This window comes from Callospermophilus lateralis, chromosome 18 (genome assembly GCF_048772815.1).
Source record: "Callospermophilus lateralis isolate mCalLat2 chromosome 18, mCalLat2.hap1, whole genome shotgun sequence".
Taxonomy (NCBI): Eukaryota; Metazoa; Chordata; class Mammalia; order Rodentia; family Sciuridae; genus Callospermophilus; species Callospermophilus lateralis.
Genome location: NC_135322.1, coordinates 10500255 through 10525553, shown reverse-complemented (window position 1 = coordinate 10525553; position 25299 = coordinate 10500255). Strand labels below are relative to the sequence as shown.

Here is a 25299-nt window from a genome sequence, read left to right as displayed (position 1 = left end):
TATAGACGAACTCTGGATATATATTATTCTACTCGGCAATAGACATCTCCCGAAAATAGAGTCCCAGCCCTGCCACCTGATTCTACCCCGCCCCACGTCCCTGGGACCCAGGGTTCACACCACCCGCCACTGCAGCACGCTGGTGTCCTTGCCCCCTGTAGTTAGGGCTACACTGTCATCCCACAAGAAGGCCACATTCGTCACATGGCTGCTGTGTCCACCATATTTGTGGCCGAGCGCCTGTTACAGGGGAAGAAGAAGTGGACAAAAAGTCAGAGGGGGCATTGCCACCTGCGGCCTTCCTGTCCCCAACCCCTTTCTCTTCCTATAATTAGAACCAATAACCCTTCCTATAATTTGAGGAATACATGTTACACACTGAGCTAAACCCCTGGCCCCAGCATTCTTTTTTAATAAGAAATCAATGGGAAACAATACTGATTTCTCCAGTAAGTTAATGGCATAAAAATAAACATGAGAGTGAGTACAGGAGACTGTTCACAAAGAGAACAAGACTCCAGCAAATGCTGTTTGGATCCAGCATTTTTTTTTTTCCCCTGGCACCAGGGATTGAACCCAAGGGCATCTACCACTGAGCTGTGTGCCAGCATCACACACCCCCCTTTTTTTTTTATTTTGAGACAGGGTCTCACTAAGTTGCTGAGGCTGGCCTTGGACTTGTGATCCTTCTGCCTCAGCCTCCAGAGTTGCTGTGATTACAGTTCCATTGTACCCAGCATGGATATTAATTTAACAAAGCAAAACAGAACAAAAAACCATGGCATGCTATTTTGGGATAACTATTTTATTTAATTAATTTACTTATTTTTTAAATATTTTTTAATATTTATTTTTTAGTTGTAACTGGACACAATATCTTTATTGTATTTATTTTATTTTTACGTGGTGCTGAGAATTGAACCCAGGGCCTTGCACGTGCTAGACAGGCGATCTACCACTGAGCCACAATCCCAGCCCCATGGGATAACTATTTTAATATGGAACTGGGTATTTGATTACATTAAGAAATTAATGGGGTTGTGGCTCAGTGGTAGACTGCTTGCCTCTCACATGTGAGGCACTGGGTTTGATCCTCAGCACCACATAAAAATAAATAAATAAAATAAAGGTGTGTGTCCATCTACAAATAAAAAAATATTAAAAGAAATTAATGAGGGGCTGGGATTGTGGCTCGGGGAGGGCACTTACATCACATGTGTGAGGCACTGGGTTCGATTCTCAGTACTGCATATAAATAATGAATAAAATAAAGGCCCATTAACAACTAAAAAAAGTATTAAAAAAGAAATTAATGAATGCTGGGGCCAGGGGTTCAGCTCAGTGTGTAACATGTATTCCTCAGACACAACAACAACAAAAAAGTTGTCGGGGGAGAAAGAAAGAAAAAGAAGAAACAGGGCAGGGGCTGTAGCTCAGTGGGAGAAGCGCTTGCCTGGCTAGTATGAAGTACTGGGTTCAAACTTCAGCTGCAATTAAAAATAAATAAATTGGGGCTGGGAATGTGGCTCAAGTGGTAGCGCGCTCGCCTAGCATGCATGAGGCAGTGGGTTCGATTCTCAGCACCACATACAAATAAAATAAAGATATAATGTCCACCTAAAACTAAAAAAAAAAAATAATAAAAAATATTTTTAAAAAAAGTTAAAAAAAATAATTAATTAAATAAAGGCATTGTGCCCATCTACAACTAAAAATATGTTAAAAAAAAAAAAAAGAAAAGAAAAAGAAGAAACAACTATTCCAAATCTGATAATAGCGGAACACGAGTACTAGTTCCAGGAGGGATCACTGTTCTGTTTTCTCTGCTTTTATGTACGAAAATTTCCTAATAAAATGTTGGAACAAGATTTTTTAAGGCCAGCGAACATAAAAATTAACGATGTCCGGTCTTAGTTTAGACATGGGTTAGCTGCTGGTGGCTTGTGGATGAGTTGAATGTGACTGAGTGTTTTTAGAAACATAGTTGTGGACATTATTGGAAAATTGAGAGAATTCAAATTAAAATCCTGATTTCTGGCCTCTTTTAAAACCATGCAAGACGCGGCTGCAGAGAACCAGCTTCTCATTAAAACTGGGGAGTACAGCCTCAAGCCATCACTCTCACCGCCTGTTTGGCCCTGTGGGGCTGGAGTTTGGTCCTCGTCCTAGGACTGCTGGGAAATCTAAATAACCTAGAGCATCATGTTGGGACCATCATGCCACTTAGGCTGTCAGCTTTATAAGGGCTGTGACTGTGTTGTCTTGCTCAGTGATATATCCCCTTTGCCCAGGCACAAAGTAGGTGCTCATTATTTGTTGAGTTAACAAGGAGAAAAGAATCGAAGATGCCAGAACTACAGATGCTCAGAACCTTAACAAGCCACATCTTCAGCCCTAAAGTTCACTGACTTTCAGATTAAGAAGGGCCCTTTAACCAGGTGGGTGACACATGCCTTAATCCCAGCTACATGGGAGGCTGAGGCAGGAGGACAGCAAATTCAGAGGCCATTCTTGGCAACTCAGAACCTGCTGAATCTTCCCCCCAACTCTGTTTACTACCCCAGGCCCCACGGAACCCAGAGGGACTCACTCGGGGCTGACAGCAGGGGTAGCTGAACAGGTGGACCTTGCCAAAGTCATCAGCCGAAGCCAGCAACTTGCCATCATGGGAACGGGCCACAGCGTTGATGTCAGTGCCATCAGCCCCCTCTGACCAGATTCCTTTGGACAAGATGGGGAGCAGTGGTAAGATGTCAGCTGGGGCCAGGGACTCCCAAAAACAGCAGCCCCCCCCCCCCCCAACGTTATCCTCTACCCCCTTATCCTCTACCCATATACACTGTCTCTATCCAGGATTGGAGTCAAATTATCTTTTGAAGGGACAAATCTGACTCTGTCCCTCTTCAGCTCAAAATCTTTCCATGGCTCCCTGGTGGTCTCAGGAGAAAGCCTTGACCCTCTGGGCTCTGCCCAGCCCCACCCACTGCTCCTCCCTCATCCCTCAGCAATGCTTCCCTTGAACTCTGCAATGATTTGCATTTCTGCAGTGTCAAGTTCTCCGTCACCTTTGGGCTTCTGCACATGCTGTGCCCTACCTACAGACTGTTCTCCATCTCCCACCTCCTCTCCGTCCTCCAGGTCCTAGCTCAACTGTCTCTTCCTCCACGAAGCCCTCTCCAACTCCCACCCCCAGACTAGCCACCTCCCCACCCCAATTCAGTTTGCAGCACTACCTAATCCGGGTGATCCCTGTCTGGGGACAAGTGTGTCTCCCTCACTGGATTGTGAGCTCAGGAGAGCAGGGCTGAGGCTGCTGTGGTCACTGCCCAGACCAGGGTCAGCCCAGAGGTGCTCAGGCAGTCCGTATGGACTGCATCAGGGTCTAAATGAACAGGGGCCAGGGCGCTGGCAGGGAGGCTCTCTCTGGTCCAGGACTACCACCCATCTGGTCTCAGCTCACTCTGCCCTTTCATTTTACACAAACACTGCCCACACAAGGGAAAGGAGGTAGCCCACAGGAGGCAGGGGAAGCACCAGTCTGGCCTGCTTCTTGGGCCTCCTGTCCTCAGTGGGACCCTCCTTTTCCACAACTTACCAAACACCCCAAACCCTAGGACACACGTAGCTGTGTCCCATTCCACATTCCTCATGGTATCTGCATTGGTGATCTGCTTACAGGTGGCCGGGTCCCCTGGGGAGAAATTTTAGGAGGTGTTCAGGGCAGAAGAACTGTGGCCAAACCCATCCACTTCACAGACAGTAGGCACTCAGACCAGGCCAAGGTCCCCGGCTCATGCCACCTCTCTGGACAGGCCGAGGGCTAGACTCTGGGTTCAGACCCCTCAAAGCCAGAGCAGGGACATCTGCTTAAAGACCTGCACCTGCCCATCCAAACAGAGAGGAAATCCAATGCAGGGGCTCCTGAGTTCCAAATCACAACGTCCCCTGAATGACAGCCAGAGACCCGAAGCCCCTGCCTCCTCCTACCCGCCGCCGAACTCGGGAGACCTATGCGAATCACACACACGGACCAACAGGCCGAGGAAGGAAGGACTCTGGGTCCCAGGGAACTCACAGTACAGAATCTCGTAGTCTCCGGAGTTGGTAACAAAGCAGCTGCTGTCCTGGGCCCAGTCCAGGTGGGTGATAAAACTGGAGTGTCCCTGTGGGGGACGCAAGGGGCGGTCAGAGCCGGAGAGGGTAGAACCAGGGACAGGGGGCAGAATTAGAATAGGAAGGGCAAAATACAGAGGGAGGGTGAGAACACAAGGGGCCAGGGAGGGATATGGGCTCCCGAGCGTGGGAGGCGGGGTCAGACCGCCGTGGGCGGGGCCAGACTCCGATGGGCGGGGCTGACAAAATGCGCTTAGAAGACGACGCCAATTAGGATTAAGTGGGCAGAGCTAGATCCGCGGACTTCGAATGCAGGGGGTGGGGCCACACAGACATTTCGCAGAGGACTGAGGGGCGGGGCCACAAAGGGGGCGGGTTTGGGGCGGGACTTGGGGCGGGGCCACACGAGGGGGAGAGCTCAGAAGAGAAGAGGGGTGCGCTGGCGGGCTAAGGCTCCTGGAGGTGGTCCGGGCAAAGTCAGTTGAGAGCTGAAGCTGTGATCCCTTGGGGTAGAAAAGTGGTTAATTCTGCACCCTGTGGGCGGGGTGGCGGCGCAGGCTGGGGCCACTGCCCACTCACCGAGCACTTGCCCAGGCGGCTGACCTTGCGGCCGCCCTGGTCCACCGTGTACACGTACACCAAGTTGTCGTGGGAGCCCACGGCCAGGTACGCCCCGTCTGGGGGAGGGGAGGGGCTATGAGGAGGGACCCAGGCTCTGCCCCCTCCTCTCCCAGATTCAGCCCCTCCTCGACAGTCCCAGGCCCCACCCACTATCATCCCTTCCAAGTTAGGAGGCACTGGCTCCACCTGCTCCACCGGCTTCTCTAACACTGAGCCTGTGTCCCCAGGCCCTGCCTCTCCAGGGTCCCAGGGCAGCGCCTTACCTGGGGAGAAGCTGACCACTGAGATCTGTTCATTGCCATCTGTATGGATAGCCACCAGGTCATGGGTCTCGGTGTCCAGCAGCAGCCATCTTTAAGGAGAAGATATGGTGGGGGAGGGGGTGAGCTGATGGTGCAGAGGGACAGCAATGCATGGGGTCCAGGGAGGGATCAGAGGGCCCAGCAAAGATGTAGGAAAGGCTGACTCCAAAAGAATGTAGGGAGCGCCTAATTAACATGTCTATGGACTTTGGGTAGAAGATAAGGGTGTGGGGCTCTTGGTCAGGAGAAGCCTCCCCAAATGTTCAGCTTTACCTGCCAGTCACTGTGCCCACCGCTAGGACAGAGCCACTGGGATGGAAGCCAGCTGAGCGCGCGGGGTCCTGAGAAGGAAGAGAAAAGGCAGGGCTCAGAGTTGGAGTCCTGCGACCACGGGTGGCCTCAGCCTGATATGAGGGTTCTCACCTCCCTTTCCTGCCTTCCAGGACCCATTGCGCCAGATGCCCTGGAAACCATTCCCCTTCCTAGAGCACGGCAGCCCGGGCAGAAAACATTCCTCCCTTCACTGCTGACTCCTGATCCTTTTTTCCTCCTGTTCTAAATTCCCACAGCTTTTATTCATCCAAGTGACTTCCTTAGGTGAGTTCCTAGAGGTGGGACTGTTAGGACAAAAGGTACTCATATTTTTAAGGTTTTTGATGTATAATGCCAATTTGCCTTCCATAAAAGTATATCAGCTTACCACCAGTTGTGTATGAGTGCCTGTTTCCCCACATCTTTATCAGCATGGGCTGTTATAATTTTTAATTTTTATTTAGGGGACATTTGGTTGATTCATGGGCAAAAAAGCAGCATGGAGTCAAGTTAGATCTGTGTTCACTCTGTGACTCCAACACTGTCTGTGAGTGACACCAAATAACTTGCCCTGTCCAAGCCTTGACTTCTTCATCTGGCAAATAGAGATCACCAATACACACTTTCCAGAATCATTATAAACAAGCTGCAAAGTCCTTAAAATAGCAAGGTAGTAAATAAGATGGCCTACACTAAGCTCTCAATCAAGATTAGCTACGCCTACAACTACACCATGATGTAATTTTGCTTTTCTACACCTGTTTCTAAGTGGGGATCTATCATCCCTACTGCCCTGAAAGGTTTGGGGGAGGGCTTGGCATATAGTAGGTGCTCGATTAAGATAGCCGAGATGACCGGCACTTCTAAGGGCACAGTGTTCCAGGACCATGGAAACCTTGGAAGGATTCTAGAAGAAAAGCCTCACAGGACAGTGTTGGGGATACAGTGAGCTGACCTCCTTCCTTCTTCATGTCTTCTCAACCTGTATAGGCAGGGAGCTAAAAAACGACATGTCTCCAAATCATTTGCAGGTAGAATTCAGCTGAGATTTGGGTCTGACAATCCATTGCTCTTTTTTGTGGGGGTCTGAGGATTGAACCTCAGGGGTGCTTTACCATAGAGCTATATCCTTTTTACTTTTAATTTTTTTAAGTTGTAGGTGGACATAATACCTTTCATTTTATGTATTTATTTTTATGTAGTGCCAAGGATCGAACCCAGGGGCTTGCACATGCTAGATGAGCGCTCTACACTGAGCTACGACCCCAGCCCTTTATCTTTTTATTTTGAGATAGGGTCTTTCTAAATCTCTGAGGTTCTCCCTAAATTGCTGATGCTAGCCTTGAACTTGTGATCCTCCTGCCTCAGCCTCCTGAGTCCCTGGATTACAGGCATGAACCACCATGTCCAGCTAATCCATTGCATTTTTGCAGGTTCTGAAAGGCAGAAGGCAGAGTTCTTCTTCTGCCATGCTGCTGACTAGTTGGGTCATGAAAGCAATGGGATTTGCTGTACTCATACCCCAGGTGCAGTCACTTGCCTTGAGCACACTGAAAGGCAGGAACATAGCATATCTGTTTTTGGCTAATCTAGCCTGCACTGAGTAGATCTAACATGATACAGTCCAAAAGGACCTTGTGACAGCAGAGATGTTCTTTTTTTTTTTTAATATTTATTTCTTAATTGTCATTGGACACAATATCGTTATTTTATTTATTTATTTTTATGTGGTACTGAGGATCGAACCCAGGGCCTTGCATGTGCTAGACGAGTGCTCTACCACTGAGCCACAATCCCAGCCCCAGAGATGTTCTTTCTTGCTCTTTCCAATATGGTAGCCACTAACCATATGAGGTGACCAAGCTCTTGAAATGTGACTAATGCAACTAAGGAATTAAGTTTAATTTTATTTGCACTTTTAATTAGTTTAAGTTGGAATAGCTATGGGTGGCCAGTGGTTATCAAGGACAGGTTAGCTCTGGAGTCACCAGCTGCAGTGGGCTGGTGGCAGCTTCCCAGCTCTTGGAGTGATGACAGAATGTTCCTGGTTTGGTCTGGTGTGGTTCTGCAGTCCTGGGGACTGAACCCAGGGATTACTGAAGGTGAGGCGAGAGTTCTACCAGTGAGCCGCACCTCCTGTCTCGACAGTTCCTTTTTTTTGGTACCAGGGATTGAACCCAAGAGTGCTAACCACTGAGCCACATCCCCAACCCTTTTTAAAAACTTGAAACAGGGTCTCACTAGGATGTTACAGCCTTGCTAAATTGCTGAGGCTGGCTGCCTAGGTCTTCTGAGTTGCTCGGATTATAAGTGTGCGCCACCAGGCCCGGCCCCCAACATGATCTTTTTTTTTTTTTTTTTTTTTAAATATTTATTTTTAGTTTTTTTTCGGTGGACACAATATCTTTGTTTGTATGTGGTGCTGAGGATCGAACCCGGGCCACACGCATGCCAGGCGAGCGCGCTACCGCTTGAGCCACATCCCCAGCCCCCCAACATGATCTTGAGCTCAGTGATTGCTGACTCCCCACTGTTCTGACTGTTGCCAGTTTCCCTTCGTCAGCTCTGGGCTTCATTCCATGCAGAACTGGCTTCTCCAGCCCCACCAGAGGGAGTCTGTAAGCACCCAATCCCTATATTAAATACCCTCTGCTTAAAGAGACCTGTGTGGTCTCTCCCCGATGCACTGAGCCATGAGGCGTGAAATGGGGGGTTCTGGTAGAAGGGTCTATCCGGTCCCCTGTACCCTCACCTCTATGAGCCTGCTCCATAGTGGCTGATGAGACTCTGAGCTCCACAGATGCACCAGCTTATCCTGCCCGCAGGTCACAAACTGTGCACGGGTGGGGTGTGTGGCCAGGCCCCACAGCTCTTCCGCATGGCCCTGCAGGAAAGAAAGAGAGCACAGTGGAGACTGCGATCCTGGCCTTCCATACCCACACCTGGTGCCAGGAAGGAGTGTTGGACCAGCCCAGCAGCTCACCCTGTCCAGGTGACTCAGGGAGACCTTTCCCCAGCATGACCTCTCCCCATGACCAGATGACTCCTGCCCCAGTGTGACTTGGGGTGAATCCTGCCCCCTTCTCCCAGGCCTCTACCTTTCTCTTTGCCCAACAGGAGGCAGGAGAGAGTGGAGCTCAGAGCCTGGCACCTCCAGCTGTACCCACCCTGGACACACACCTGGGGCTCCAGCTCCATGGGCCTGGGAAGGGCCTCCTGAAGTCCTCCTGGAGCCACCCAGAGCCCAGGCCTCATGGAGGGTCCCAGCCTGGGGACCTCAGCCCTATCCTACTAACTGGTAGCCAGTCATCGAGGGGGAAACTTCTCCTTGAGTCTCAGTTTTATCTTCTGTAAAATGGGGCCAATCTCTGTGTGCCTCACAGCGGGCGTTACTGAGTTCACTCAGGTCATGGATGGGACTGGGCTGGGGCTCAGTGGCAGAGCGCTTGCCCAGCATGTGCAAGGCACTGGGTTTGATTCTCAGCACCGCATAAAAATGAATGGATAAAATAAAGGTATTGTGTCCAACTAAAAAAACCAAACAACTTAAAAAAAAAAACAAAAACAAAAAACTAAGTCTAGCTCAGAGCTGTGCCCAGCCCATGAAATGGGAGTAGCTATATTATTATTAATCACATAAAACATAAGTGTTATTAATGATGACAATAATCATAATGGTAATAATTGACATGGTTGATAATTGATAATCACACAATTAGTTATAGTCACACATATTAATAATTATAATAGCTAACATAAGTAGTATTATTAGAGGTCTCTAGAGTCCTTCTGGCCTTGGGACATCTAGAAAAATCCTTGCAGCCCTTGCTTTCCTTCATTTTCTTCATATGGAAACCATGGCCAGAGGGGGACCTAAATGCAGCAGCACAGACTTCAGCTAGACTATCTGTGGGAAAATTCAAGGAACAGGTGAAGGATGGGGGGACCCCTAAACAAGGAGGAAAGTTGGTCAAGACCCTGGGAGCACTTACTGTGTGTCAGGCACCATTCTAAATGCTGCATATGAAGAGACTCACAGAATCCTCCCAAACCCTATGCATTTGGTTCTGCTCTTCTCCTCATTTTACAGACACACAGAGAGGTTACTCACTTGTCCAATATCACACAGCTAATGAATGGGGCTGTGATTCACACCCAGGCAGTTTCCCCCCGCCCCCAGAATTCATGCTCCTAACCACTCTACTATACTGCCTCCTGGGAGGAGGGTTTTCAGTTGGGTGGGGCAGGGGTGTGGCACCCCTGAAAGGAAGGAATGGCCATTTGAGCTGCAAGAAGAAATCAGATCCCAGGAGGGCCGCATCCTGGAACCATAGCAGGTGTGTGGCCTTTGTGACAGTGTGACAACTGCCAGGGAATTTACTAACCAGACAGGAAGATGCCACCCCCAATCAAAAGGGCAGGTGGCAGCGGTTGCGTCGGGGTGCTGGGTACCTTTGGCAGCTGTATCGCAGGTGGTTCTGGGGAGTCCTGGGTCAGGGCCAGGGCGGGGTGAGTTTGTGAGGGGGGACAGGTCAAAGGACGGTAGGTGAAGTTTGTCAGGCTATAGGAGAAGGGACGGGCGGTCAGATGAGGGGACACTGGCGGGAGGACCAGAGCCGCAGCCGTGGAGGGAGGCGCTCACCTGCACGAGCAGCGAGAAGCCGGTGTGCAGGGAACCCTGCAGGATGGAGTTGCGGGTGGTTCCCACGTACAGCGTGTCCCCCCGGCCTTCTGCCACAGTGCGCACAGGGCCGAAGTCCTCAGGGACCTGGGTGGGCAGATGGCACAGGACGCATGGGGGGAGGCATGCTGCGCCAGGAGCCCTGCTCGGTGTGGCCTCCGCGCCGCCCCTGTGCGCCCCCCTTCTCACCTCCACCTCCTGCAGCTTGCTGTAGTCAGAGCCCCAGAGGACCAGCCGACGATCGCGGCCCCCTCCGGACACCAGCGTCCCATGCCGCAGGGCGCAGAGCCCGAACACGCCTCCATCGTGCGCACCCAGCACTGCCTGTGCGATGCGGTTTCCACCTGCAGGGGCGACGCAGACGCAGCGGGGAAGCTGCCCTGGGCTGACCCGAGAGAGACTTGAAAAACTCCCGCCAGTTCTCCAGCTTTCCATCCCCCCCCTCCACCACCTACAACCCACCTGCCGCCAGTGGACTCCGATGCCTACCCGCTGTCATCCACTGGCCTATCTGCCCGTCTGTCCATCCAAACACCTAGCCACCATCCATGCATTGACCACCTCCCACCTCTTCATCTCTGATCCGTCAACCGGTCCATCCACACCCTTCCTTCTACCCTCCCTCTATCCTTCATTCTCATCCATCCAGCCGCGGGTCTGCCTACTGAGCTACCCATCCACCCCTCACCCACCCAGTTCCCATCACAGTTCAGTAGCAGAAACGGACCCACTGCCAATCAGTGGACTGGTTAGTGCTGGCTGAGCAAAGACCTCAAGGCTGAGTGGAAGTTGCTGGGACAAAAGGAAGCGCAGCCTTGTGTTATGAAGGCAGAGAGCAGCGAGAGCAGGCACTATCTAGGGACCTGGGAGAAGTCTGGCAGTGACTGCGCATACACACAAAAGCCAGAGCACGGGTACAGGAGGAGGCAGGGCCAGAGCGTGAGGGAACCCTGGAGGGGAGGCAGATCACATTTTGCATTTGCTTCTGGAACAATCTGAACTGCAGGGGGTAAGGCTTGAGACCAGGGAGGAGGCTGTGGGGGGGAAGGAAGGACACCCAGCTCTTCCCTGTCCCCCAAGCCTCAGGGGTGACTCCTCTTCCACCCATCCATCAACTTGGAAGCTCTGCAGGACAGCCTAGTGATGGGCCTGGGGGTGTGCGGATGTACCAGACCCCAATGGAAAGTTCAGAATAACGCTATAGGGAGGTAGTGGTATTGTGCCCATTTTATAGAGGTGGCAACTGAGTCCTAGGAGGATATGACTCTCCCAAGGCCACACAGAGTGCACACTACTCCTCTGGGACCTGAACCCAGGCTGTCCCAGCTCCTAAACCACCTTCCCTCTGGTTGCACAGCCCTGGTGGGGTAACTGCACCAGGGACCAAGTCAGCAGAAGTGGCACTTGAAGATAATCCTTGTCTCTCAGTTGGCTTACAGATAGGCAATCTGAAGCTCAGAGAGGGAAAGACTTTACCAGAGGTCACAGAGCAATGCCTGGTTCAGGCCCATTTCCTATAGGCCAAGAGCAGAGCAGAGTGACAGATGGAATAGAAAAGGGAGGAACCTTAGAGACCAAGTGCCCTGGCTGCCCAGCTAGGTCATCTGCTGGTCGCTGTTCTTCTCTGAGCCTATTGTTTTCATTTGTGAAATGTGAATAGTTTTCAGCACACTCCTAAATGAAAAGTATAATGTATGGAAAAGCAAATGTACCCAGGCCAAAAACTTGCTTCTTTCATGTTTTCCACTGACAGTGATAACCCATTCATTCTTTTATTCACCCATTTAGCCAGACAAACTTTTATTCACCCCTTGAACCCTGACCAGGACAACTCATTGATTAATTTAAATTTTTTTTGGCCGGGCACAGTGATGCATACCTGTAATGCCAGCTACTTGGGAGGCTGAGGCTGGAGGATCGTGAGTTCCAAGCCAGCCTGGACAACCTGCCCAAAATAAACCTAAAAAGGGCTGGGGTGTGGCTCAGTGGTTAAGAGGCCCTGAGTTCAACCCCCACCTCACCCCCCCAAAAAATCCTCCCATCTCAGCCTCCCGGTTGGCTGAGATTACAGGCGGATAGCACCTTGCCCACCTGGAACATCTACGCTCTTATTTTGTTCTTGTTTTTGTGGTTCTGGGGTGGAACCGAGGCCTTGAGAGTTCAGGCAAGCGCCGTCCCACTGTGCCACATCCCCTGCCCTGGAACAATCTCTGCTTCAACACCCTCGTCCAACGGCTGAACGGCCATCCAGGCACCCACACATTCCTGCACCATTTTACAGACACACCGTCCGGGAGGAGGCCAAGTCACTCATTAATAGCGCGAGGGCCACTCATTTATCTGAATGTTCAGACAGGATCAGGCGCATTCGGGGTGATATGGCCGTGGACTCCCAAGCACCCGCCTGTCGAGTAGGTCCACAGACGCACCTACTCATCCTTCCACTCGTTCCCTGGGATGACCCCTTCATTCATCCACTGATCCGAAGACTGGGACAAAGCCTCTGTGCACCCACCCATCCACACACCCACCGGTGCATCCATTCTCACCTCCATCTACAACTGAATTCAAGGTTCAGACTTGGCCCCTCATATGGGATTTTCGGAGGACGAGGCCGGGGGAATCTGTGAGATTTCCTGGAGGTAGGCTATCAGGGCTAGCCTCGGAGGGCGCTGGACTGGACGGAAAGGCTTACCCCGCCATGTCACTCATTCCCCATGAGCAGGGTTAAAGAAAGGAGGCGGAGCACGGGGTGACAGGAACCAGGTTGGGGACCACACAGATGGGGTGATACTGACCTTTGCCCCAGACATAGAGGTTCCCCCCGGAGTCTCCAGTGATCACGTCACCACCCTCCAAAAAGGTCACGCACAACACGTACTTTGGTTTCTCGTGTTTCTAAGGGGGAGAAAGAGGGGTAGGTGTCAGAGCGTGGCTGAGGCAGGGAGGTCACCTACATCCAGAACTGCAGTCCCCGGGGTCCCCACTCTGCTTCTGGGTGTGCGATCCTGGGCGGGGTATCCCATCGCCCACCTGGAAGCGCTCAGGTCTCTGGAGTAATGACCCCACGGACTCCCTTGTGCACCTGGGCCCCTTCCTGCCTCCCATTCTGCTCCCTGACGGATCTCCCCATCTCTGTCTGCAATCTGTCGGGCCTCCTGCCTGTCCTGCCTCCTCTGGGTCCCCTCCTGCCTCTGCCCACCCTCTCCACATCTCCAGCTGTGCCTGGTGCCCTCAGAGCGCTCCTTCTGGGCACGGAAAGGCCCCCCCCATCCTCCCTCCCGGGCCTTCTGCTTCCTGCTCAGTCTCAGCTTGTGTCGCTCAGCCTCCGACCGCTCCATCCATAGAGACGAGCATAGGACCCGTTTATAGGGATTTACTGTCCCCTAGGAGCCATTATTTCCCCGTCCCATTGAATCCTCATGGCTCCGGCGTTAAGCAGCCCCCACCCCACCCCGCCATGGTCTGGAGGCCCCTCCTGCAAGAGCTCAGCACCCCTGAACTTTCGAGCCTCTGGGACCCTCGGGGCTGTCGGGGTGCCTGCCTGGGTACCCTGCCTGCCCCTCTCAGGGCCAGCTGGTCCCTGCACCCCTGGCACTCACCTCAAAGAGGCCCTGCCGCTTGCTCAGGCTGCCGCCCTCCAGGGTCCAGAAGTAGATGTGGGATTTCCCGCAGGTGATAAGCAGGCTGGGGTCGGTGGGGTGGAAGGTGGCCACCAGCACAGCCTCGTTGGAGCACTTTGTGGAGTGGGGAAGATTCCGAATGAACATCTCGCAGCCTCCAGGGGAACCATCCCACCCCCACAGGAGCTCCCCACACAGCTGTGAGGGCTGTGCGGTGCCCATACCTTCCCTGTATGGCAAACTCAAGTGCAGGAGGCAGGACCAGGCCGAGAAGTATTCTCATCTTCCTGGCTGACACTTTGAGAGCCTCTGCCCTGAACTAAGCACTTTGCTAAGCTCCATCCACGAACTCATTCAATCCTCAGAGCACTCTGGGGGACAAGATCTACTAGCACCTCAACGCCCATTACAGATGAAGACATGAGGCTCAGAGAGGGCAAGCTGCTTGCCTAAAGCCGCACAGCTAGAGAAGTTCTGGAATCCAACTCACTCAGGCTGACTCCAAAGCTTAGCCTCTTGACCATATCGCCTTCCCCAGACAGCAAGCCCAATCTTGAACCCAGTTTTCCTGCCCCCCAGCCTGGGCAGGTAACCATGGGCAAGTATCTCTCTCCCTGTCATGAGTCACCTACAAAATAGGTATTGCCCACAGATGCCAATCAAGGTCTATCTTGGGCATGACAGGACCTCTCCTAGTCAGGGACCATCTCATACTGCCCTCTATGGGGGCCTGCTCCACCCACACAGTGTCCCAACTTCCTCACTAGGGCCCTGGGAGGAGGATGCTACCTTTATCTCCAGTCTACAGATGAGGTCACTGAGGCTCAAAGAGGGTAAGTCCCTTGCTCAAAGTCACATGACCAGCAAATGGCAAAGTCAGGCCTTAGACATAAATTTACCTGATGCCAAACACCCAACTCCCAGGATGGACATGTCCCCTAGGGGCACCCCAGGGGAGGGGATAATGGTCTCCCCACCTTGCTATCCACCAGCTTGGCCTCCTTGGCCCAGTCCCACACGGAGAGCATGTGATCGTTGGACTCGTCCACAGCACACAGCAGGCTGCCTCCATTCTACAGAGGGGGACAGGCAGGTCAGGGTGACCCTGGGGCATTTGCAGGCCTGTTTTAGACTCTCAAAGGCCCCGGCCCATGCATGAGACACACTAAAATACTCCCCCATTAGGGACCCGAAAAGCATCTTTGTAGTGTTGCGGATTGAACCCAGGGCCTCCTGCACACTGGGCAACTGCTCTGCCACTCAGTCCCTCAAAGGGTTTTTATAATTGGCCTTTTGAAAGGTTTTTATAACTGGTCCCTAGATTGGATTTCCCTGCAGCCCGCATGCAGAGCAGGGACTCCTGGCTGATACCATCTAAAGTGTGTTTGCAAACGGCAGGACTTTACATGTGTGAAGTCCAACCATTAGGACGGTTGGTATAAGGTCGGTTTTTTCTGTACCTCTTGTTAATTTTGCACTGACAGAGTTGCTTAGAGTTTTGGGGTCTTCCCTCCACCCCCCAGCCATGCTTTGGCCTCAGTAGAGCTTTTCTGTTCTGAAACTCTGAAATGTGTCCTTGGGCCTCAAGAAATCTGTAGCTGTGATCCCGAGCTCCTTAACCTATCTGTCGGGGGACGGCTTGTTTTTCACTCCCCAGTCCATCGCAGACCAATGCTTCTGAAAGTTATGATAAAAATGTAAAATATGACTTTAAAAAAGCCCCTCCCTCACATGTTTGGGAATTATGGGAATGTCCAGTTGCTCTACAAATTCCTCAGGGCTTACTCTTGCTTTCTGGGCTTATCTGGGCACCAAGGAGCCACACTAGGCCCAAAATGGCCAAGAGGTCAGATCCTCCAGAAAACAAGACTGAGGAGACGCCGAGGGTCTGCAGCGAACCAGGCTGCGTGCTTGCCTAAAGATGGGGAACTGGGCAGCCTCTGGGTCCCAGAGACTGGCATTCGCAGCCCACCTTGGGGACATCATACTGGGGGCTTGGCGTCCATGGGGCAGGGAGCAGGCAGGAAGGTACAGGCCCTTGACCTGCCCTTGGGGTGGCTCAGGGTGAGCCAAGGACTTACAGATTTGGAGAAGCCCACGCAGCACACAGCTCGGTCAAACACCCCCAGGCCCAGCACGTGTAAGGTGGACAGGGATACCGAGTCCCAGATGCGCACATGGGGTGGCAGCAGCTGCAGGGTAGAGAGAGAGGCCTGTTACCTGGGGGCCCTGGCTGTGTCCCACCCTCTCTCCCCCTGGCTCCCTCGGCTCCATTACCTTCCCCTCCTTGGTAGTGCCTGCCACTTGTCCTGTGGCGATGGTGACCATATCCGGGTGGACAGCCAGGCTGAGGGGAGAGGGGACAAATGGACAGACATAAGGGCTCCCAGGGACCAGGACCCTCCTGCAGCAGGCCACAGTCACCATGCCTGGCTATGCATTCCGCAAACTAGTTAATTGAGTTATTTAGTCGATAAAACATTGATTTAGTCCTTCAAAAGCAATAAAGGGATATTAGAAGGGAGACTCAGGCCTGAGTCTGTAACTCCAATGCCCCAGGGGGCTCAGGTCCGGACTAAAAATAGTGGCCAGGAAAACACAAAGATTTAAGGGGGCCGCCTCCGGGCTCCAAACCTCCCACCGCTGTCTCAGTTTGGGCTATTCAAAAGAAGAGAAAAAAAAATCCAGACACTGAATGAAGTCACCCACCCTTGAAATATAAATCATCCATCTACATTTCTCCACTGAAACCTGCCTCAGGGCCGCTGGCAGCTTGCAGAATGGCTCTGCCCGGCCCCACACCGCGGAGGCAGGAGGCAGGAGGCAGCGGTGTGGAAAGAGGCCCAGGAGGGGGTGGGGCTGACCTCCGCCCCAGCCGCTCACCATTTGATGTCGTCATTGTGTCCCAGGTAGTGCCGCTGCCTCTGCTCCTCCACGCTGTACAGCACGGCCACGGAGGCCACGAAGTACACGATCTCCCCCGTGGGCAGCAGGTGAAGGTTGGCCCTGCAGTCGCGGCCACGGTAGCCATAGCTTAGCCTGTTAAGGAGCGTGCGCCGCGTGCTGGCCCCGACCCAGGGTCAGCGGGATCTGGTTCTCCTGCCACCACTCCCACCCCTGGAATGAGCTCAATGATGGTCTCCCCCCAAAAAAATAGGCCCGGTGTTTAGCCCCTGGAACCTGTGATTATGACCTTATATGGGAAAATGGGTCTTTGCAGATGTAATTAGGTATTTCTGGATGAGATCATCTGGGTGTTAGGTGGACCTTAAATCCAACAAGTGTCCTTGTAAGGCACAGAGGGTAAAACAGAGATATGGGGGAGGGGTAGGATGGGGTGAGGAGGCTACAAGCCAAGTAGCCCAAGGATGGCTGGCAGTCACCTGAAGCCAAGAGGTGACAAGGGACAGATTTTTCCCAAACCTTCTGGAAGGTGTGTGGGCCCCCTGCCAACACCTTGATTTTGGACTCTGGGCTCTAGAACTGTCAGGAAAAAAAAAAAAAAAAACAAAAAAAACTTTTTTTTTCTTCTGTTATTTTAAGTCACCAAGTTTATAGCAATTGGTGCATGGAAAACGAAGACCCACCCCCCTGAATCCACACCCCCCTGAATCCACACCCCCCTGAATCCACAATGGGAATCCTATGAAAATCCATAACAGCCAGGCATGGTGGCACACACCTGTAATCCCAGTGGTTTGGGAGACTGAGGTAAGAGGATCACAAGTTTGGGGCCAGTATCAGCAACTTAGCAAGACCCTAAGCAACCTAGCAAGGCTCTATCTCAAATACAAAGGGCTGGCCATGTGGTTCAGTAGTCAAGCACCCCTGGGGTCAATCCCCAGTACAAAAAAAAAAAAAAAAAGGCCCAGGCCTGGCCCAGTTGGGCCCCAATTCCTTGCTCCCCTCCCACATGCCCAGTTCCACTCACACTAGCTTCCTCCCTGTTCTCACCTCAGGGCCTTTCCACTTGCTGATCCCACAACCTGGGTACCCTTCTCCTTCAATTCTCTGTCCCCTCAGTCTCAGCTCAACTGTCAACTCCTGCAGAGGGTCTTCCTGCCCATTCTCTTCCCATCTCCAATGCACTCTGCACTCCACGTCATCATCTAGAGTGACTCTCCAGGAAGGCTGAGATCTGTCCGTGTTGCTCACTGAGTGTCCGCTGTGCCCATGTCAGGACCTGGCACCCTGTGGACACCATGAGTTCACTGTCTCCCCCTGTTGATGACTGTGGTCTCCCAGGGCCCCTCCCGGTCTCCTCAGGGCTGCTGCCTTCCTTGTTCTGACCTTGGAGTTCCTTAAAATGCCAAAGTCATGATCTCCTGCCCTCCAGGCCCGGGCATTAACCTTTCCCTTGCCTGGTCCACTCTTCCCGCAGCCTTCGTGGCTATCACCTCCTCGGAGCTGCTCTCTGGCTCAGGTCCTCGCTCGACTCACCATACTTGGTGACAATCTGGTTTATGTCATAACTGTCCAGGGAGGCCCATGGCACTGAGACAGTGCTCTTCTGTTCACATCTGTACTTCCTCCTCCGGGAAGCCCTCCCTGGCTCCAGGCTGGACTCTCTCTGTCCTTACCCTCTCAGGGCCTCGGGCACTCTGGGTTGTCACTGTCAATAAGTTCATTCCCCACTGGACTGTGAATTTCAGCAGGGCAGGTGGCCACTGTTAGTGGTCACTGCTGTGTCCCCAACCTTCTGTCCTAGATGTTCAAAATGAACACACATCCTGGCCCCATAGAAGCCGCTCTGCCTGCAGTCATCACAGAGTCGGGCAAGCTGAGGTCCACAGTGACTCCTGTAGTCTTAGTCAACTTTCAAGTCTGTCAAGTCCTCCTGACAGGACGGTTTGGCCGCATTCCTGTGGGTATTTCCAGCTGTCTGCAGAAGTCTGTGGGCACCCAGAGGCCTCTGGAAAGGAAACCGAGGCCCAGGGAGAAGGAGGCAGGAACTGGGTTCCTGGAGCATGGATTCTAAGCCCCTGGGCTCTTTGGAAAGAGCTCCAGGCCCAGAGTCAGAGTGCTTGCTTCAGACCTGCTCTGACTTCCCAGGACAGGCCTGTGGTCCCCTCTTGGGGCCACCAGTTGTAAAAATCTTCTTCAGTGTGTTTATACATGGGAGAACTTAGAACCTTGCCTGTCATGCAACAAGGGATTGATAAAGACTAGCTATTACTTTACCAACCGCTGTGTACAGGGCACAAACTATGAGCTCAGCACTTTTCCACATTACTTCAGTCCTATAAATCTGAGATGGTGAAACCTATTTCCCAGAAGAGGCAACTGAAGCACTGAGAGGTAAGATGACTTATCCAGAGTCTCACAGCCAGCCAGGGCAGGGCTGGGATTTGAACCATTTCCTACCAGGCTCCAAAGCCAGGCTCCTGTCCATTCCCAGCGTTTTATATTTCTCAAACACATCAAGGTCCTGATGGCCAGAGTCCTTCACCTACTGAGCCCTCTGCCTGGACCTGTGTACAGCTCTCAGCTCAAATGTACTTTCCGCCACGGAGAAGTCCCCAGTGCTCCCCTCACAGGACCCCAGGTTATGGTGTCCCCAACTTTTATTCCTAAGTGAAATGATCTTGTTTATTTAACCCATGATTTCTGAGTTCTCATCTGTCTCCGCACTTAGAAGCCCTGCCCCACAGGTAGAAGAGGATCCAACATCTGGAAAGCACTTAGCAAACATTTGCCGTCCTAAGGAACCGGAAAAGGTCCTTTTGGGCTGACCTGCTTTCTTCTGCTCTTGAGTGCCATGGTCTTCCTCACCCTCAGCTACTGTTGTCCCTCTGTCCCACTGAAGTGCCGAAGTCCTTCACCAACGGAGACTTCTGTCTCCCCCTGATGGCGCCTAGCACCCAGAGAGGGGTTAAAGCCAAAGGATACACCCAGTCCAGCTTGAACCGGCAGGGTGGCAGCTCCGAGCGGGTGTCCAGGCTGTAGGTGGGTGCCAGGTCGTCCGGGATTAGCATGGGCACAGGGCGGCCCCTCAGGAACATTTTGACGGAGCCATCCTCTGCCAAGGCACCCCCAGAGGTCAGGGTGGACAGCATCCCCAGTCTAACTCCCACCCCCTTTGGTGGAGAAACTGAGGCCAGAGAAGCAAAGACCCAGGAGCCAGGCCCCATGACCTCCAGCTCTGGCCTGCCACCCTGCAATCCCCTCCTGCTCTGGCCACTCACCCACGCTGAAGATGACTTCTTTGGTTTTGCTGTCAGGAAAGGACGCAGAAAAGAAGAAAAAATTGTTTTTGTAGGCAGGTCAGAAAAGATCAGGAGCTACTCCCCCCCCCCCCCACGGCTTGCTGTTGGTCTCTGACGAGTAACGGGGGGCGAGTAAGGAGCGGAGCGCTGCCTCTCTGCAGGCCGTGTGCTTTGCTCGGTTGATCTTGCAGAGCCTAAGACACAGGCCCAGAGAGGCAGTGATCGCCAAAGATCACACAGCACGAAGTGGCAGGGACGCGATCCTGGAAGAGGGGAGTCACCAGGGACCCCTCCCTTTAAAACAGCACGGTGCTCCCCAGCTCTCCCCACCCCCAGCCCTCCAGCTCCCCAAACTTCAAGCAGCGAGGGAAGCAGGGAAGGGGCGTGTCTCCACACTCGCTCTGTGGGCGGGCGAAAGGGGTGAGGCGCTCGGACCTGCGGCCCAGGGATAGGGTCGGCCTGGGATCCAAGCCCCGGGAGCGCGGGGAGGAGGGGGGTCTGCGAGAGGGTCTCACCCGGCTCCAAAGCTACTCATGGCGGCGGCTGGCGGAGCTTCGGGGCCGGGGGTGGAGCCGGGTCGGGCTCCGCCGCTTCCGGCCCTAGGAGGCGCCCGCGCCGCCGCACCCTGCCCCGCCCTCTGCGGCCGACCCCTGGAGCCCGCGGGTGCCGCCGGGTCCCACATCCCGACCTGTGGAGTCCCGATACCAGCCTCTTTTTTGAGGGTGAGGGAGAGTGGTTGAGAACTCGAACGCTGGAGCGCGCCTGCCTGAACTCAGACCCCAGTTCTGACTATTTTTATTGGTGTGAATGGGTTGCCTATTGCTCATCTGCACGGGTTCCTCGTTTAAAGAGGGGGTTGTCAGTGTTCTTACACCTCCCCGAGCAGATGCGAAAATGAAATTAATTAATTCATGCAAGCACGTGGAGTGGTGTTTAGTACAATTTGGGGAGACTACTGGGGATTGAGCCCAAGGGGAGTTTAACCACTGAGCTACATCCCCAGACCTTTTTATTTTTGATTTTGAAATAGGGTTTGCTGAGGCTGGCCTCGAACTTGTAATCCTAGCTGGAATTACAGGCGTGCGCCACTAGGCCAAGTTAACACATAATGCGGTTGCAGTTATTTCAGTGGAATTGAACTCAGGGTTTTAATTCTGGTCCTGCCTAAGCCCAGCCTCTAAACTCTGACCACACCCACTACGTCGTGACGCCGCCCCTTAGATTTTGATTCCGCCCAAATCTTCAGCATAGCCCCGCCTCTCAAGAATTGATCTCGCCCAATGTTGCGACCTTACCCGTCTCCTCCCAACCCTACCCATGGGTTGATTCAATCTCTAGATAACGGACAGCTTCCCCCAACCCCTAAGCCACTCTCCTCTAGGCCCACCAGGAAGTCTGGCCACGTTCACTTTCACGGGGTCCAGTCCCAGTGATCAGTCCTCTCAAGTCCTCCAAGTTGGCTCCACCCCTTGAGGTTGGACCACGCCCCCTACGGCTCTGCTGAACTTTCATGTCACGCCTATTTCCACCTGACAGTTCCCCCTGATTTCACTAGGTGCCGGGCTCCCGAAATCTGGCAGGTGCCCACCTGGTCCCAGCCCCTCTGACTCTCTCACCCGAGGTTCTGATTCCGTCCAGGCTATCACTCTGGCCACATCCTCAAATTCCAACCACACTCCACCCTCTGATTCCCCGATTCCCTGCATAAATTCTAGAGTGTCAGCCGTGACTCCTTCCCAAGACTCTAAGGGGACTCTCTTTTACCTTAGTGGTCACACCCATGAGCCTGGCTCCTCCCCAACTTCCTCTCCGGCTCACCCAGAAGACCCTGACAGCCGGCATTCTGTGTTCCAGTTCGGTCCCCAAGGCTCGGACCACGCCCCTCGACATTGGCTCCACCCCTCCAGGCCTTCCATTTTGACTAAACCAGCTCAAGCAATGTTCTGAACTAGCTCACCCCACTTTAGATTATGATCTCGTGGCCGTGACCGGAAGCTTGACTCTAAATTCTCCATCCATTCTCCTGTCTGTCTGGGGTTCTGGCCCCACCCTCGGTGACATGACCCCGCCCCAATACTTACCCTTCCTTTTTGGCGCTGCAATTGCTGCTGGAAGATGTGGTGCGGCTGCGGGGGTCCTCGCGACGCACGGAAGCGAGGCGCTCTGGTGACAAGTAGCGGCGGCCACTGCGGAAAGAGCACAGTGCTGGGGTCAGAACCTGTAAGACCAGCAGGAGAATGTCTCATGCAGGTCTGAGCCTCTCTGCACCCCTCTACTGGAAATTGGGTACTTGGATCTCTCCTCCACACGAACATCTTCCATCTCACAAAGTGGTGCAAAGGCTGGGGATTCGGGTTGCTATGCCTCACCTGCGCCCGGAGTTCGCCTCCTTCTTGGGGGAAGATGGGGAAGTTGCATAGCCGCCCACGCGCCGCGGGGGTCCCGAGCCATTGAGGGGTGCTCTGGTGGGAAGGCCTTTCAAGAGCTGACACACTGGATCGATGGGGTTGGAAGGACAGAAGAGAGTGAGTGTGAGGTCCAGGCGCCGGGCCCTCCCCGTCTCAACCCTCCAGCCTAACCAGGATACCGGAGGCGGTGGTGCCTAGGCGCGGGGGCGCCCGACCCTTAGGTGTGCCCCTCGCACGCAGCGCCGCGCCTTGTTCTTCGCATGCCCGCAGGCGACGCAGCGCGTCCGCCAGCGCCGCCTTTAGGACTGCCAGCTCGTCTTCCTGCAGCTGCAGCCGCTGCTCCAGCGCCGACACGCGGTCGTCCACCTCCATGCCGCTCGTGCCCGACAAATTGTCATCTGGAAGGAGGGGGAGCGCCGGCTGCCGGGCCACCCAGGAGCTCCAACGCCCGAGGCGTCTCTCCTGGCTTTCAGGTCTAAACGGGGGCCAGCCACGCTCCCTACCTCTCCCGCAACCTGGAGCGGGGATGCCTGGAGATGGGCCCAGGAACAGGGCTCCGCAGGGGGAAGGAAATCCCCACCGCTCTCCCGCCCTTCCTCACCTCCTCTCTTTAACACAGCGCCCTGCAAGTGTGACCCTGGGGAAGTCCCTTCCTCTCTACGAAGATTCTACCAATCCGGGAACCTCTCACTCTGGTTTAAAGATTCTATGACTAAGATGCTAAATGTCTGAGTGATATCAACATTTCAAGGATGACACTAGCCTTCTCCTAGTGACACCAACGTTCTAGAACGGATCCTCAACATTCTCTGACGGACATTAATATTCCATTATGGGTACTAACATTCCCTCACAGTTTCTAAGACTTTCCAAGCCAAAAGTCATGCTTTGTCCCCCTCAGTCTTCCTCACCAAGGGGTTCTCCAGCTGCAAGGATAGAGCTTCTGCGGGCCCTGGTGGCAGACTTGGGGGTTGCAGGTAGCACACAGGGCACCCAGGAGACCAGAGGAAGGGAGATGAGCACAGATGACCTCAACCTCTCTTCCCCAGCTGGAGCACTCCTCCTCTGCGCCCTTTCTTTATTTTGCCTATGTACTTCACACACCTGATTTGGATCTCCCCCTCCTCTTCAAACCAAGGATGCAGCCAAATGACTCCTCCATCTCCCCCCACCTCACCCATTTTCCCGAAGTGGGGGATTCTAAGTAGCCCCCCTTCCCAGACCACTCATACCCAGACTCATTGCTGGCCACAATCGAGGAGACCCTGGCTCCCAGTCCGTTGGAAGTCAAGATCGTAGCATAAACAGGAACAAGGCATGGAGGTCGCATCTGCCATCCTGTGTCCCTAGGCCGCCCAGCCTGCCCGCTGGTCTCTGCAGTGCAGCCCTCAGTCCCTCCCTTCCCTCCCTCCCTCTGCAGCCCAATCGCCTGCCCAGCCTCGCCTGCCCTGCCCCCCATCCAGTACTTGGCAGATCCGTTTCTGAACCTGCAGAGAAAGGTGGGGGCCTCCAGAGGTCAGAGGGAGAGAGCTGTCAGGGCCTGGAACCCACAAGGGAAGGGTTTAGAAAACCAAGGGCATGGGCAAAGGGTCAGGCGGCAGGGGAGAGGGAGTCCCAATCAATTCCTATGCTGAGCCCCTTCTTATCTATCATTAATACTACTACAGAAAATGGTATCTGTTATTGCAAGCTTATATGTGTTAGGCACTTCTCATGCAAAACACCTAACATGTTTCCTGGCTCATGATAGGTGCTCAATAAATCCAAAATAGGATTAACTTATTTTATGGTATATAATGCTCTTGGTAACTCCTGTAGTTGTAGTCTACCCCTTTTAGGAGGAGAGAAGGAAGAAGAAGACTACAGTCCAGAAGGCTGCAGTTCCTTGTGCATGGACACACAGTCTTTCCGTGGCAGAAACCATAGTTGGCCCAGGCTTGGACACCCTGTCATCCTGCCTCTTAGAGGGGCAGAGGAGGACAAATGGAGCATTCAGGATTCTCTGAACTCCAATGGTCATTGGCCATATCTGGGAGTGTTCCCAGAGGAGTGACCTCTAAACTGGAAGATGGTCCCTTCTCAGGGACCCCTGAGTGAAACAGAAGCAATTTTACCTTGACAGTTCAGCCCCCACCCAGAAAAGCCAGCATCATTTTGAAGGCTTGGCCTGCCCATCCCAACCCCCATGACTCAAGCCGTCTGGCCCTTCTGACCATTTCCCTGGCCTCAGCTCTTTTGCTAAGACCAGCCCCCACTTCCCACTTCTCCTCATGTCTCCCCTCCCCTCTGCCCCCAGCTCCCCTCATCTGGACCTGACACCCACAGTGGTCCTTCTGGTATCATACTCTTCTTCTAGGGAGAAGGGTGGGGTCTTAAGGAGTGGGAGGGCTGGCCTTAGGATTTGGGGGCTATATGGAGAAGTTCTCTGGCATCCTACAGTCCCACACTCCTGTCTTCAACTCAACAACAAATCCCACCCTCACCCCTAATCTAATCTGTTTGTTTCTCCATAAGGGAAAGAGGGGAGGGTACCAGAGGCTTGAGGCGGGGAGGCAGAGGGTATATTTCCAGGCCCAGAGGTCCCCCAAGCCTTCCCTCCTTCCAAACCACAGACTCATTTGGGACCTGCCCCCTCCCTCTTCTAGCCACCTCCAGAGCAAGGGAAGATCCAAGTGGGTGAGTGGGTGGGAGATCCTGGCTTTGGGAATGGGGACCTTGCTCTAGGGTCAGGGTCGTGCTGAAGGAAAGAAAGGAGATCATCAGCAAGGGAGGGGACAGAGACTTGGAAGAAGGAGATTGGGGCAGGAGGAGATGGGTCCATCGCTAGTCAAGGCCAGGGTCGGAACTAAGGAGGGGTCTCACCGTTGCAGTATTGCAGCAGCGAGGACGTGTCGTAGAGGCCGCAGAAGGCCGGGCCGCGTTCCGCCATCGCCCCGCCACAGCCTCCGCCGGCCCCCCCGGCCCCAGCCCGGGCCCGGTCCCCCCCCCAGGCCCTGCCTCCCGTTGCCATAGCAACGCCTTTCGTTCCAGCAT

The 25299-nt window shown here is 53.5% G+C and overlaps 1 protein-coding gene across 1 annotated transcript; it reads right to left on the bottom strand.

Moving 5' to 3' along the window:
• On the bottom strand, positions 1–25299 carry Eml2 (EMAP like 2). The gene is given in 23 exon segments (XM_076837892.2): positions 1–240; positions 2591–2721; positions 3596–3691; positions 4076–4163; positions 4693–4790; positions 4998–5086; positions 5310–5377; positions 8101–8232; positions 9991–10116; positions 10219–10373; positions 12828–12927; positions 13632–13766; positions 14630–14725; positions 15734–15844; positions 15930–15999; positions 16536–16685; positions 19542–19671; positions 19838–19866; positions 21940–22044; positions 22228–22351; positions 22446–22664; positions 25129–25251; positions 25254–25299. Coding segments are annotated over 23 exon segments (2547 nt in total). The 3' UTR covers positions 1–114.